At 54.8% G+C, this 13,564-nt stretch overlaps 1 protein-coding gene across 8 annotated transcripts in view; it reads right to left on the reverse strand.

Moving 5' to 3' along the window:
• Positions 1-13,564, reverse strand: part of TTC7B (tetratricopeptide repeat domain 7B) — a 215,640-nt gene that overhangs the window by 104,117 nt on the left and 97,959 nt on the right. For all 8 annotated transcript variants that reach the window (XM_036013158.1, XM_036013163.1, XM_036013151.1 and 5 more), the window contains 2 exons: positions 12,938-13,001; positions 9,024-9,161 (listed from right to left, as the gene is read on the reverse strand). In XM_036013158.1, the coding sequence (XP_035869051.1) occupies positions 9,024-9,161; positions 12,938-13,001 (202 nt within the window). The remainder of the gene's footprint in view (positions 1-9,023; positions 9,162-12,937; positions 13,002-13,564) is intronic.

A 13,564-nucleotide genomic window follows, 5' to 3' on the forward strand; every position in this document is an offset into this window, starting at 1 on the left:
GGGAAGGGAGAAGCCCTGGATACGGCAGCCCAGGGTGGGAGGGGGGGAGTGTCATGTACTGTGTAGGTGCTCATGAATCCTTGAACAAAAGAATCAACATGGCCCGAGCGTTAGGATCCATTCTTCTGGGTATGCTTTGAGGGTGGCCACAGACAAACAGGAAAGCACTGTGGGGAGTGCAGGGAAATGCAGAGCACCTGGAGGTGATACCACGGCAGGCGCCCTGCGGCCTGGGGGCCAACTCCCACCCGCTGCGCGTTCAGGGTCCGACAGCTGGGAGTCATTTATAGGTGGGCACCGGCCGCCAGTTGGAAGAGAGGCAACACTAACTCTGAATCCAATAAAATAATTTATTACCCCCAAACAACCCCATTCTCCTCCTCATTAATGCACCTGCATCACAAAAACTGTAGTCATTACCACATGCTAATTTAACCAATAAAAATTTTGTGGAGACTTGTCTCCTCTCTTGTTATATTCTACACAATATCCCTGATTTTGCTCTTTGGTTCTCAAAGACTAAAAAATTTAGTATCTGGCCCTTTTTAGAAAAGTTTGCCAACCCCCAGGCTGACTTTCTGGGGCCCTCTCTGTCACTGAGGCAGGACGGATTGGCCTCGTGGTTCCGAAGAGACAGGCCAGGCGAAAGTTACCAGGACACAGCTTCCGAGGAACCCCTTCCGATGGACGGAATGGTTTGCATTGTCTCCCATGAGCTGTGCTGGCTCTTCAAACCCATCAGTCTCGGGGGTAGCAGCACAGAGTGGTTAGGTATCTTTCCCGAAGTTGCACAGACAGGAAAGGGCAGCAGCAGGATTTGAACCCAGATACACCTAACTCCAACACTGTGTTATTTCACCGTGTGATGGAGGACGCTACTCAGGGTCCAGGGTCAGCGTCCAGGGTTGTTACAGGGAGAATGTTTACTTTAGAGAGCAGATTATCAACACCACCAATAAGAACAGGAACATACACTTCGCAAACATTATCTCTTTTACCATCACAATAGCCCTCAGAGGTAGGTCCTATTACACCTGCATTTCCCCCATAAGAGGGTGGGTTTAGAGAAGTACAGGAACACCTCAAGTTCACCCTTGGCATGGGAAGTAGGAGAACTGAGAATTCAAACTGAATCTGATATCAAAACATGAGATACGATCCAAATACTATCCAAAGTGATCTAGAGATCCAGTGCAACCTCTATCAAAATTCCAACAGCCCTTTTTGCAGAAGCGGAAGCCAATCCTCCAATTCATGGGGAGCTGCAAGCTGCCCAGGACGGGCAAAACAATCTCTAACGGGAGTGAAGTCGGGGAACCCACACGTCTCAATGTCAAAGCTTACGGCAAAGATGTGGCAACCACACCAGCATGGGACAGACACATAGCGCGAGGAGACAGGACTACGGGCACGGACATCAACCCACACGCCTGCGGCCAGCTGATTTCAGTACGCCCATCTGAGGGGGGCGGGCAGTCTGAGCCAATGTGGGAACCACTCAATTCCGTGTGCAGGAGAATGATGAAGGGGTGCCCCTACTGACGCCACACACAAAAACTAACTCAAAATGACAACCACCTAAACAGAAGAGCGAAAATCCTAAAATCCTTACAGAGAAACAAAGGAATGAATCTTCGTGACCTTGAAACTGGCAACAGACTCTTAGATATGACACCAGTAACAGAAGCATCAGAGGGAAAAAACTGGCATGTCGGACTTCATCAGAATTAAAAACTGTCGTGCATCACAGAACGTCGTCGGAAAATGAAAAGACGAACGACAGAGCGGGAGACGATGCCTGCAAGTCGGGTGTCTGCTAGGGGTTTATTAGCCACAATAAGGAAAGAACTCCTGTACCTCAACAGCAACAGCAACAAAACCCAGTTTAAAAATGGGCCGGTCTTGTATAGACATTTCTCCAAACATAATATCCAAAGGGCCAAACAGCCAACAAGCACAAGGAAAGATATTCAACTTCATCAGTCACTAGGGAAGAGCAAACCAAATCCACAATGAGACACCACTGCACAGCTGCTGGAATGGCTATTACAGCAAAACAACAACAAAAAACAAGTGTTGGTGAGAATATGGAGAAATTGGGCCCCTTGTGCCCTGCTGCTGGGATTGTAAAATACGGCAGCTGCTTTAAAAAAAAAAACACCAACCCCCCCCCCCCCCCAACAGTTTGGTGGTTCCTTAAAAAGTGAAACAGGCCCTGGGTGGTGTAGCTCAGTGGATTGAGCTCGGGCTGCGAACCAAAGCATCACAGGTTCGATTCCCAGTCAGGGCACATGCCTGGGTTGCAGGCCACATGAGAGGCAACCACACATTAATGTTTCTCTCTCTCTCTTTCTCCCTCCCTCCCCTCTCTAAAAATAAATAAATAAATCTAAAAAAAGAGAAATATTTTTAAAAAAAGAACTACCCCCCAAAAAGTGAAACAGAGTGACTATATGACCCAGCAATTACAGCCGCGTGCGCACACACGTGTGTGTGTATCCCCCAAAGAACCAAACACTGGAACTCAGACATGTGTGTGCCAATGTTCACTGCAGCAGTATTCACAATAGCCAGAGGGTGGAAATAATCCACATGTCCATCAACAGATAAGTGGACAAACAAAATGTGGCATATGCATACAAAAAAAATATTATTCAGCAAAAATGGGAACGCGGTCTCAAACGTGCTGTCGGATGTATTACCACAACGCGGCAGAACCTCCAGAACGCCGGGCTGGTGAAATAAGCCACACGCGAGAGCAAGTACTGCGCGGTCGGGGGCTATGGGGGGAGGCGGAGTGGGGGGCTACCGCTTAATGGGTGAAGGGTTTCTGCCTGAGGTGATGGGCACTTTGGAAACAAGCATGAAGCATGGTGTCACACAACACTGTGAATGAAGTTAATACCACTGAATTATATACTTTTAAAAGGTTAAAATGGCACATCAAAAAATGTTTAAGTGAAAATAATTTTTTTGTTGAGGACCCTAAGAAGACAGCAATGATGCCTAATTCCAAACCCGCTCTCACACAGCGGGACGGTGGGTACCGGTGGCCACAGCAACAGCTGAGTCCTTCGGAGCTGTGATACCTGTCACGTAAAAATGCCGTGGCTGGCTCCCGCTGGGCTGACCCCCAACGCTGCACCCGCGTCGAGCTTTGTACAGATGCTCTGCCCCGGCATACGCCCACCTCTTCCTCTGCTGCCCATCTGCCAGCGAAATGGCCTTGACTTTATCTCAGAAACCCGAGAAGCGGGTGCAGGATGAGGAGGTACACGGCTTGAAGCACCGGTATATTCGGTGGGTTTTTGCGGAGCACCTACCACGAACCAAAGACTGTGCCTTGATTTCTCAGAAGTCTGCGGTCCATTTGCATCAGGCCACACTGATGCTTTCCAGGGACCAGAGCCCCAAGGTCAAGGCTGGGTTTCTGCAGTACAAGTGGGGCTGCACGAAACGCCAAACTCTGATGCACACCAACAAATGGTGGGCCTGGGAAGCAGACTCGGCCGTCCAAGTGTTTTTCGCCGTGCTCCCTGATCAAGTACGTGTTTGGGTTGGGGATGTAAAAATGGCCCTTTGGTACGAGCCAGCACTAGCCAGACAGCTCTACCCACAGAGCTACAATGCTGCCGAGATTCATCATAAACAAATGAAGGCGAGTTCAACCTGAAAGACAAAAATACCGCTTCCGTCTTTACAGCTGCCATGTTTATGTATGGGGGACACGGGCTCCCTTTCTACAGGGACCCCACGACGTTCTGTCCAAACGGAGCCCACTGACAGTCAAATTTAAGAAACAAACCTCCTTAGCAGCTTGGGCCCATTCTAAAAAACAAGCGAAGCTGGGCTTGTGGCTTCGCTTTTAATAGTGCGGTTGTCATGCCAACTAGCGCTGCTGTCTAAATTGAAGGGGGGAGAAAGGGTTCCTTCCTACACAAACCTTTCAGCAGAGCTCACAATTAGTCTTTCTGAAAAAACACGAAAGCTCACAGCCCCGGAGCAAGGTAAACATTGTGCTGATATTGAAACCTGTCAGAATGAGGACGCGATAAACCCCTGGATTGAATTCCCTTTGTGCAGCGCTGCTTGCGGGCCCTGGCTGAACAGTGCCCTGGGGAGAGAGCGGCATTGTGTGGGCAGACATGAACAAGGCCAGTCTCGAGATGGGAAAAGGGCCTTCCATCTTGAATAAATACAACCCAGAAGGAGACCGAGGGGAGGGTTTCCTTGCAAAGGTGGCTCTGCTCCTCCTGGGAGCACGGTTGTTGCAAGCCTGGGTCTTCAGAGCGCTGCGTGACCCACCTGAAGGTGTCGGTGACAGCAGGACGTAAGATGAGGAGACAAGCTAGGAACCAGAGCAGAGGCACCGCCACCCTGTCCCTTCTGGTGCAGAGCACCTCGGGGCTCAGGTCAGCCAAGGGGAACTAGGGGGTGGGGGCGTTGGGAGACATGCACATGCCCCGATGTGGAAGTGTGCACGCTGGCTGGGGACAAGAGGAGGAAGGGCAGCACGAGCACGTGGCAAGGAGGCGGCCAGGCCTCTTCTCTCACATGGCCCTGCGGTGGTTAGCCTTCCGTTCACAAAAGGTCTGCCCGTGTAGAGGAGGACCTGTGCAGTGTTGCCGAGGCAAAGGGGGCCTGCTCCCAGCCAGCCACAGGGGATGCGGTCTGACCATGTCAGCAAGGGGCCCAGAGCGTGGGCACCAAGACCCTGGGTGCCTGATGATGTTTGCGCCCTCTGTCTCTCCTACCCTCTCCTCCTCTGTCTCTCCGCCCTGTCTCTCTCTCTGCCACCTCTCCCCAGCGCCACCCCGCTCAGGCCGAATGCTCTCAGTCCTCCACGATCTCGATGACAAAGGGGGTCCCTCGCTCTCACACTCTGGAATTCCCATCAGGCCTCGAAGAGCCGGCTCATGCATCGGCTGTTCACGGCCTCCCTCTGAACCCCCGCCCTGCAGACTCCACTGCAAGGGACGTGCCCGGCACCGCCCAGTCTTCACTGTTCTGGCTGACCCTTGGACAGTGCAGGGGTGACGCCAACAGCCTACATACAGCTTGTGACTCCCCCAAACCTAGCTGTCTCTCGGTATCTGAGGGGACTTGGTTCCAGAACACCACGTGGATTCCATAATCCGCGGGTGCTCAAGCCCCTTCTGTGAAATGGCATAGATTAATGCGTGCAGTTGGCCCTCCACGTCCGCGGCCTCCCAGCCTCAGGTGGAAGGCGGTGGAAAACAGGTGTCTGCTTTTAAAAACCCACATGTAAGCGGACCCCATAGTCCGCACCCACGTTGTTCAAGGGTCCACTCAGTCATCCTTCCATGTGTTTCCATTTGGCCACCCTGACTAGGCCGGAAGTCGTTGGGACCCAAGGGGCCTTCTCTGTGGACATCGTTGCCCCCCGGGGCGTGCGGCCCCCAGCACACGGGGGCAGGGACCGTGCAGATGCGCGCACCGTTCGCCGAGCTCCGCGTGCTCTGCCCCGAGCACTCTGTGGGGATTAGTGAGTGATCCCACGGTGATGGGACAGGCGTGATCCTTGTCCCTGGTTTACGGGAGGAAGACCTGAGGCACAAGAGGTTAGTAACTCCCAGGATCACACAACTGGCGAATGGCGGATGGGGGACGCAGACCCAAGCTCCCTAGGGCTGTGCCCAGGGCGCGAGCTCGCTGGGGTGGGGGCCGAGGGTGGGGGTGACGGAGGCAGGGAGAGGACGGGGTACCAACGGGAGGGAGGACAATGATTGGAAATATCCACAATAAAACATGGATGACACTATCCCATCCCTGGAAACTTACATAAATTTACATTCATTAAAAGATACATGAAAAATGGTTTCTAAAACGCCAATGGGTAGTTAACTGTCTCAGGAGAGGGGGGTTCCAAGTGACTTTTACTTTCTTTTTCATATCTGTAGGTATTGCTTGGTTCTTCAAGGACTCTGTACGTCTGCTGCCTGTGGCAGAAACGTAAACGGTGAAGTCAACTTCATTATGGGGTAAAAAGTAAAACAAAACAAAATAAAAAGAGGAAAAAGGGGGCAAGGGAAGAGCCATGAAACGTTTAACAGAAGGGCGCGGGGCCGTCCTGTGTTGCAGAAAGATCTGCGAGGGCACGGGAGATGAGACAGGGAAATAGACCGCCGGGCTGCGTGACAACGATGGTGACCACCGACCACCTCGGGGCCCAGGGGGGTGGTGCAGGAAGGTGGAGCTCCAGTCACCCTCCAGGGTGGCGCCGCTCAGCACGGCCGAGAGCCTGTTGGCTGGTGAATGGGTGAGCAGAAATGGGTGAGCAGATTGTGACGAACCCCTCCCATGCAGTGCTGTTCAGCCGTCAAACAGGAGCGGTGCACCAGCTCGTGCTACAACACGGATGAACCTTGCTCTAAGCGAAAGATGCCAGACTCAAAAGGTCACACACTGGATGACTCCATTGACACGGAATCCCCAAATTGGGTAAATCCACAGAGGCCGGATGCAGGTGGGCGGCCGGCAGGAACTGGAGGTGGAGGAACGGAGAACAATGACCGAATGGGGATGGGGTTTCCTTTCAGGGAGATGAATGCATCTTAGGACTTGATAGACGGGGTGGTTGCAGAATAGTGGGAATGTACTAAATGCCACTGAACTGGACACTGAAATGGTTACATGTACATTATATGGATTCTTAAAAGGCCAGTTAGCCTTTTAATCTGAAGTCTTGAGGAAAACGGAAAGGCGGGTGAGAAGGAAAGGAAAAAAGAAAAGCCCAGCGAACTCGGGAAAGAGGATCCTGTAGGTAAGCTGTGGCCCGAGACCGAGGGAGAGAAGGCCGGTGCTCGCCCAGGGTGGCTGAGCCCCAATCTTTAGTGACTGAGCCTTCCAAAGACGGAACCACTGTCCCCAGGGGTCATGTGTGTCCGCCTTTCGCCTACGACACCTGCAGTTTGACTTTCAGGAGCCGAGACAACGGGGCCATTAACTGTCTGGCTGGGAAAAGTTCCAGCTGCAACACTAAGCAGAAATAGCAAGAAAGGCCAAAGCGCCGAGTACTCAGACTCTTCACGACTGATGCAGCCCCAGCACCGGCCACACCCATCGGCAGCGGCCAGCCGCCTGGCTGCCTCCCTGCAGACCAGGAGCTGCTCTCGGGCAGGGCCCGGGCCTGGAGCACGTGTCCTGGCCTGAACCACGGCCCCTGGCCCCGAACAGGCGGCTGCAAACCCACGTGTTGCAGACAGGCGTGCCCTCTATGTTATCAACTGATCTGTATTTTCAACAGATAAAACACAGATATGGTACACATTTCAAAAGGCTTTGAGGGAGAGCCGGCGATAAATCCCCCATCCCCCACCCCTCTACTCCAGCACCTTCCGGGGAACCTCTGGCAATGCCACCACTGTCTTCAGTGGGACTTGTGCTGAGGAGCTCTGACTCGCAGAGGCCCCGACAACCACCCCGGACCACCTGGGGACTCGGGCGTCAGGTCATCAGCACAAGATGGAAGCTAAATGGGGCATCGAGATGAAAGTCATCTGGGTGAAAACAAGGTCCCAGCCCTTCGTGCCAGGAGGAAGCGGCTGCCAGGGAGCGGCCGGCCGGCCGAGGAATGCTGCTAAGGTGACAGCCGTCCCCCTGGAGTCATTCATGGCATGACGAGAAGTCCGTGGGTGGGGGTCATCCGGCCCGTGGCCAAGTCAGCCACTGCCGGCCGCTCACACCGGTGCCAGGCTCAGGCCCACTGCGAGCTGGGGAGAGGCTGGGCTGCTGCAGGGTGGGACGGGAGCGGACCCGTAAACCACACTCAGCCCGGGGCCCAGCGCGGGGTTTGGTGGTTCGTTTGGGGAGAGGTTCACCTTCGGTGAACTCCACCACGGGCCAGGCGGCACTGTCCCCGCAGATGGGCTCTGTGGCGGACAGAGGGGACAGGGGCCAGGCTGGCCAGGAGGCGAGGGTCCCAGAGAACCAAAGCACCTGCAGGGGTGACGAATCCAGGCCAATCCCAAGCCCGGGCAGAGTCCCAGCAGGCGTGGGGTGCACTGGGTGTGACAGGGACATCAGGATATATTGCCTTCTCTCGCCGGACTGTGAGGGGCTTTTTTTGAAGAGTGAGTAACTGCTGCCCTGCACAGTCACCAAACCGAAGACTAAAAAAAGATCGGAGCCACGCAGGCTCCTCTGCCGCCCAGGCTCCTGCCCAGTGCGGCGCTGCTCCGGCCGGCGGGCGGGCGGGGGGTGAGTCGGCGCTTATCTGATTTCAGCCCGTCTGTCCCTGCGTGTCACTCTCCCTGTCCTCCTGCCCAGGGGCTGTTGCAACGCGTGTAAATTTAGAAAAAGAAGGATTAATACCGCAGAAAAGTGCGTTTAACAAAATGGGCTGTTTTCTTTCTTTCTTTTCGCTCCGCCGAAAGAGAGATAAGGTGACTCTGTTACGTGCTGAGCCCCCACCACGGTGGAGTCGGGTGTTCTGGGCGGCAAGTCAATCCTGCGTGGCCGTGGCCCCAGACAAACGTGCTGCTTCTGACACTGCGAAATCATAGTTAAGCTCCCCTCCCCGCCCCGGAAAGGTTTCTTGGGAACCGAGGGGAGGAGAGGCCAGCACCTTGCGCTCGATCTGCACTTGCCCGGGGTCTCCTAGGAACGGCCAGTGGCCCTCCAGGAAGACGCGGTTTACATGAAAGCCCGCACGTGCCGCTTCGGCACGTGTTACGTCTTGATACTTCAGATAAAATGCAACCTGTTTTATCAGGGAGCTGGTATCACAGGTGGAAGGTTTTGCGTCATGGTGGAAATTACACTAAAAGAGGAACTTCTGGAGAAATGCTTGCCTTCCCGCACATGCACATTCACGGCCGGTTGGTGTTTAGGCCCCCGGCAGGAAGTGACCGCCTAACTGCTCCGCCCCGTGTCCCGTTCACAGAGCAGGAGACCGGAGCTGAGCCCAAAGTCACGGGGCTGCCAGTGACAGAGAGGGGGTCGGGACCGGGCCCCACGGCACCACCCGCCGCCTGGAAGGCATCCCGACTCGAGGGCCATACCTCCGACAGCATCTCATACTGGCCCCTTCTGCCCAGGGCGATGGTCAGCAGGTCGTAGACCACGGAGGCGCTCTGTAGGCTGATGAGGCGGTCGCTCCTGTGCTCGGGGATCCTGCTCAGCACAGCGTCCCGGTTGGCCTGGAAACAGCACGGAAGAGACAAGCAGATGGTGAGCCAGCCCGCGCACGCAGCCGCCGCTCTGTGCAGAGAAGCCGTCTAGGAGGCCCTCCTGCCGCTACCGGCTCGCAGACGGTTTGGAGGTGGGGGCGGGGATGGCTAAGGGGCCTGTCACCTCTGGTGGTTTGTTCAACATCCCAGAGCACCACAGCACGTGGTACCTGGTGTTCTCCAGACAGTGGAGGCCTGGAGGCGTGATCCTGCAGACACGTGCACCTGTGGGCAGGTGTGGGCAGGAGGGTGCAAGGGCCGGCGCACGGCAGGGTGAGTTCCCCTGGGCTCAGGCTCCCAGGTGGCCTCGGGGAAGGCACCGCTGTGCTCTGGCGGCAGAACCCTCCGTCAGCTCGGGCCCTGCCGCTCCTCACATGCTGGTCCCGCTTCTGCTCTACGTGACACGGCGGGAGAGCACTCCCCGCCCCACGCTTCCCGTCACCAGATGGTGTCATGGGGTTCCCTCGGTCCTACAGAGACACATGCCACACTCTTCCCCCACCACCAAAGCAACATTCAAATCCCTACATGACACTTTCACTGGCACAGACTACAAAGACGGATCGATCTCGTTTAGGGAAGCACAACACAGACGTACAAGAGACAGCGGGGAGCAAACAGATGTTTGCTCTGAAGACATCGCCACGGAGGACTCAAGAGAACACCCTGTCCACTTCACATCTCCGCTGCTTAGCGGAGAAATACAGCGGGCACGGCCGGCTCATGAGCCTCATCGATCTAGAAATCACAGTGCCGTTTCTCCGCAGGTTCCTCCAGACGAAACGCACGCATTAGAGGCTCTAAACACCAGCTCATTTTCCTTCTCTCCCCGATCGGGAAATTCAGCACCAGCACAGTCAGATTTCTCCTGTCTTTTTTTCCCCCTCCTAATTAACCCAAGTCTCCAGATCCATCCGTCCCCCAGGGGCACAGAGAGGGACCCTCAGTTCTTCCTGTGGCAGTGGTCCCATGAGGCATCGGGGCCACCTCTCCCGGCAGGCTGACGTGTATCTTCCTGCCTGACATTCAGAAAGGCTACGCACACCCTTCTCTCTCACTAACGAGACGAAACGCTTTCTTTCCTCGAGTCCGAGGCACTTGCTTTTAGCCACCACCCATCGGTGCATGCTCGCTTTAAGACTCCTTGTTCTCAAATGTCAGAAGACAAATAAGAATGCACAAGACAGGCCACTTCCTACAAAGTGAGTCATCTCTCATGGAAATAAGCCTGCTTTTAAAGATTTCATTCTAAGTTTCTCTTGTTAGGAGTGGTTTTTAAGCCAACGCAAGGAGCTCGGAGGGAAGCAGGGATTGCTGTGAGTGCTCTCTGTTTATTTATTTGCTGTAAATGTTCCACGCTGAGACCGATGTCTAGAAGAGAAGTATACAGAACAAAATAGTATTTAAAAGAAATGTTCAAGTGATGCCGAACGTATTTCTTTTCATATTTAGAGAAAGTCTATGGGAACCTTCTGATTAAAAAGGTTCACGGTAGAACCTCAAAGGGATCCACAAATAATAAACGTCCCAGAGCACAGTGCCAGTGCTGGCTGTGCAAATGGGGTTTTGTGAGCGCCTTTCTCCCAGGGAAGCCTCGTGTGACTTGAGAAGGCAGGACAACTCCCAATGAGCTCTCGTAGGTGGCGAGACTGGACACATTCACACTCCTAAGTTAACACCAGAACCAGCAAAGAGTGCGGTTCTCCCAAACACCAGCTGAGCATCTCCTTCCTCTGTCTGAAAATGGAAAAATCAATCACCGAGTCAAGGAGCAGGAGTAAAGGCTCCCGAAGGCAGCCTAACGCAGGTTTCCACCCACACGATCAGGGGGCGGTTTACAGACCAAGCGCAGTCATGCTGGTGGGAAGCTCGTCCCTCCCACTGCCTGATGTCACTGGACTTCACCAGCCCGTGACGAGGTTCTGCTGGAAACTAAATCCCACAGATGGGCCGAGTCTGCCCGTCTCACAGGGATCTCAACTCGGGGCCCTGTGAGTTCCCGTCGCTGCAGTGCAGGGGCAGGAGAGGTGAGGCCACCGTGACCACGACACTGCAGCTCAGAGAAGGGGCCAAGGTTTCCAAACTCCAGACGGGATCACATGCCCTGACGACGGAACTCAGTATCTTCAGGCCACTGTCTGAGGAATCTGAGATGCGTGGTCACCACGCTTCCAGAACTTTCACAACATAACCAGCCAGGCTCGCCCAGAGGGAACGTGACTGCCGAGTTGTGAGGGGTTCACGGTGCGCGTGGGAAGGTTGGCGGGGAGGCCGGGGAGGCCGCCGGGAGCTGTCCCAGCGGAGCCCTGCTGACCAAGCACAGCGGGGCCCGCTCAGAGGGATGGAGGAGTCGCTGAGCACCGGTGCCAGCCGGCTCGCACGCACGCACGCATGCACGCCTTCCCCGGCACGCCAGGCAGCACCGAGAATGTAAGTAGCACCGAGAATGTAAGTGACACCGTGCTAAGCGACCAGCTGACAGTCAGGGAAAGATGAGCCCACGGGGCGACCTGTTTCCTTCGGAGGAGGGAAGGCCAGTGACGTCAAAGGGCTTCCGAGTGAAAGCAGTGGTAACTCAAGCAGCCCTGTCCCGGTAAACAGCTCCGGGCCAGGCCGAGCTCGCCCACCCCGCCCCCACTCAGCACCCGGCACCCGCGCGCTCTTCTCCCGCTCCGTTTCCAAGTCTCTCTCACCCAAGGGTGTTTCAGGCCCCCATTGAAACTGTGTGCTGGGGCGAGAAGGGACAGGCTTCTCTTAGGGTTCCTTTTTCTCCTCCTCTGTCCTCCTCCCTGCCGGGTGCGGCGGGAGACGTGGGAGGGGACCGTACGATCTGCCAGGGAGACCACCGCACGAGACGAACCCGCTGTGCCTGCCGGTGGGGCCTCAGGCTCCTCGTGTGAAAAACGCGTGAATGGACGAGAGGGCCTCTAGGTCCTTGCAGGTCCCAGCCTCCTGCGCCACCCACACGTCCGAGCCACGTGCTGACCTGCCAGGGTATGAGCCACTGTAACACGTGTCACTCCTGAGGGTTTCAAGGCAGGGCCGTCACACCTAATGATACGCAGAGTAGAAGCCCATTAAATGCTGGGTTTCCAGACCTAAATCTGATATCCTGGCCGAACACGAAGAAAACATTTTAGAGGAATGCAGTGGCCCAGCAAAATCGCCCTCCCAGGAGCAGAGCCAGGTAACCGTGAACCCACGCAGCCCGGGCTGGGCAATGCCTGGGGAGTAGGCGCGGGCTCGGCAAAGGGACCTGCGTACGAGGTCGGGGTGATGCCATCTGGCTCCTGCCACACACACCACAGGTGCAGGCACACAGGTGACTTCTCCCGAGCCTTTCCTTCCCTCCCACCAAGGCAGATCGAGAAGGCTTGTGAAGGGTACCACATGGGGGCCTCTTCCCCCTTGTGAGGTCCCTTGGTGGCCACTGTGGCTGTAGTTTACCTACGGCACATACCTGTGTTAGTGGTCCAGCAATGCTTGGTGGATAAAGGAGTAAACTCAGGTGCCTGCTGACTGCTAAGGGAAGAGAAGCTTGTCCCGGCTCCAGGGTGACCCAGGAATATGCTACCCAGTCCAAGAATTGAGAAACACCCCTCCTTTTAAACCCCTACTGTTTTTTCCCACCTGGGGAGCCCCCTATCTTCCTCCCAAGGGAAAGAGCCGTTAGACCCATGGAGCAGCCACATAGAAAAGGGACCACAGCAACAGGGGAAAGAAGGAGGAAAAACGCATCTACTCACCATAGATTCACTAATCAGCAGTAGTAACAGGGCTTCTTCAGTATTTTCTTGAGGACAAAAAATGCTGTACAAAGAAAATCGACTTTGATATACGGCAATTTCAAAACGACACAAAGCACTTGACTGTGAGCTGAACAAAACGCTACAAGCTTCACGGTTTTCCTGTGCAGCCCATGAGAAGTAGCCTGTGGCCTAAACACTTAAATGAGCTGGCTTATTTCTACGGGACTCTGTAGAATGTATACATTCTGACTGTGCACCCTAATACCAGGCAACAGAGTGAAGTGCAACTGTGAAAACCAATTTAAAAGCCCAAATGACACGCATGCTCATGACAGAGGCAGAGACGCAGACTGCTATTAGCTGACGCTATCTCAACACCAGCTTCCCCTACACCTGCTGTGGCGGGGGACAGCTCAGGCGTTTCGGCCAACAGGACTCTTCTTACTTCTTTCTTGTTGACTGGCACGGCTCCCCTCGTGCTTCAGATGAGAGAGGGGAAGCGGTTTCAGAGTTTGAGGAGTTTCTAGAATGCCGTCAGAGTGTCCAGCGCTGTCTTCCTTGACTGCACGTTTCTTCCGGGTAGCAAGAGCTCTTTGTCTTACTCATCAATTTGACGGAATTTGG

This window comes from Phyllostomus discolor, chromosome 1, assembly GCF_004126475.2.
Source record: "Phyllostomus discolor isolate MPI-MPIP mPhyDis1 chromosome 1, mPhyDis1.pri.v3, whole genome shotgun sequence".
Taxonomy (NCBI): domain Eukaryota; kingdom Metazoa; phylum Chordata; class Mammalia; order Chiroptera; family Phyllostomidae; genus Phyllostomus; species Phyllostomus discolor.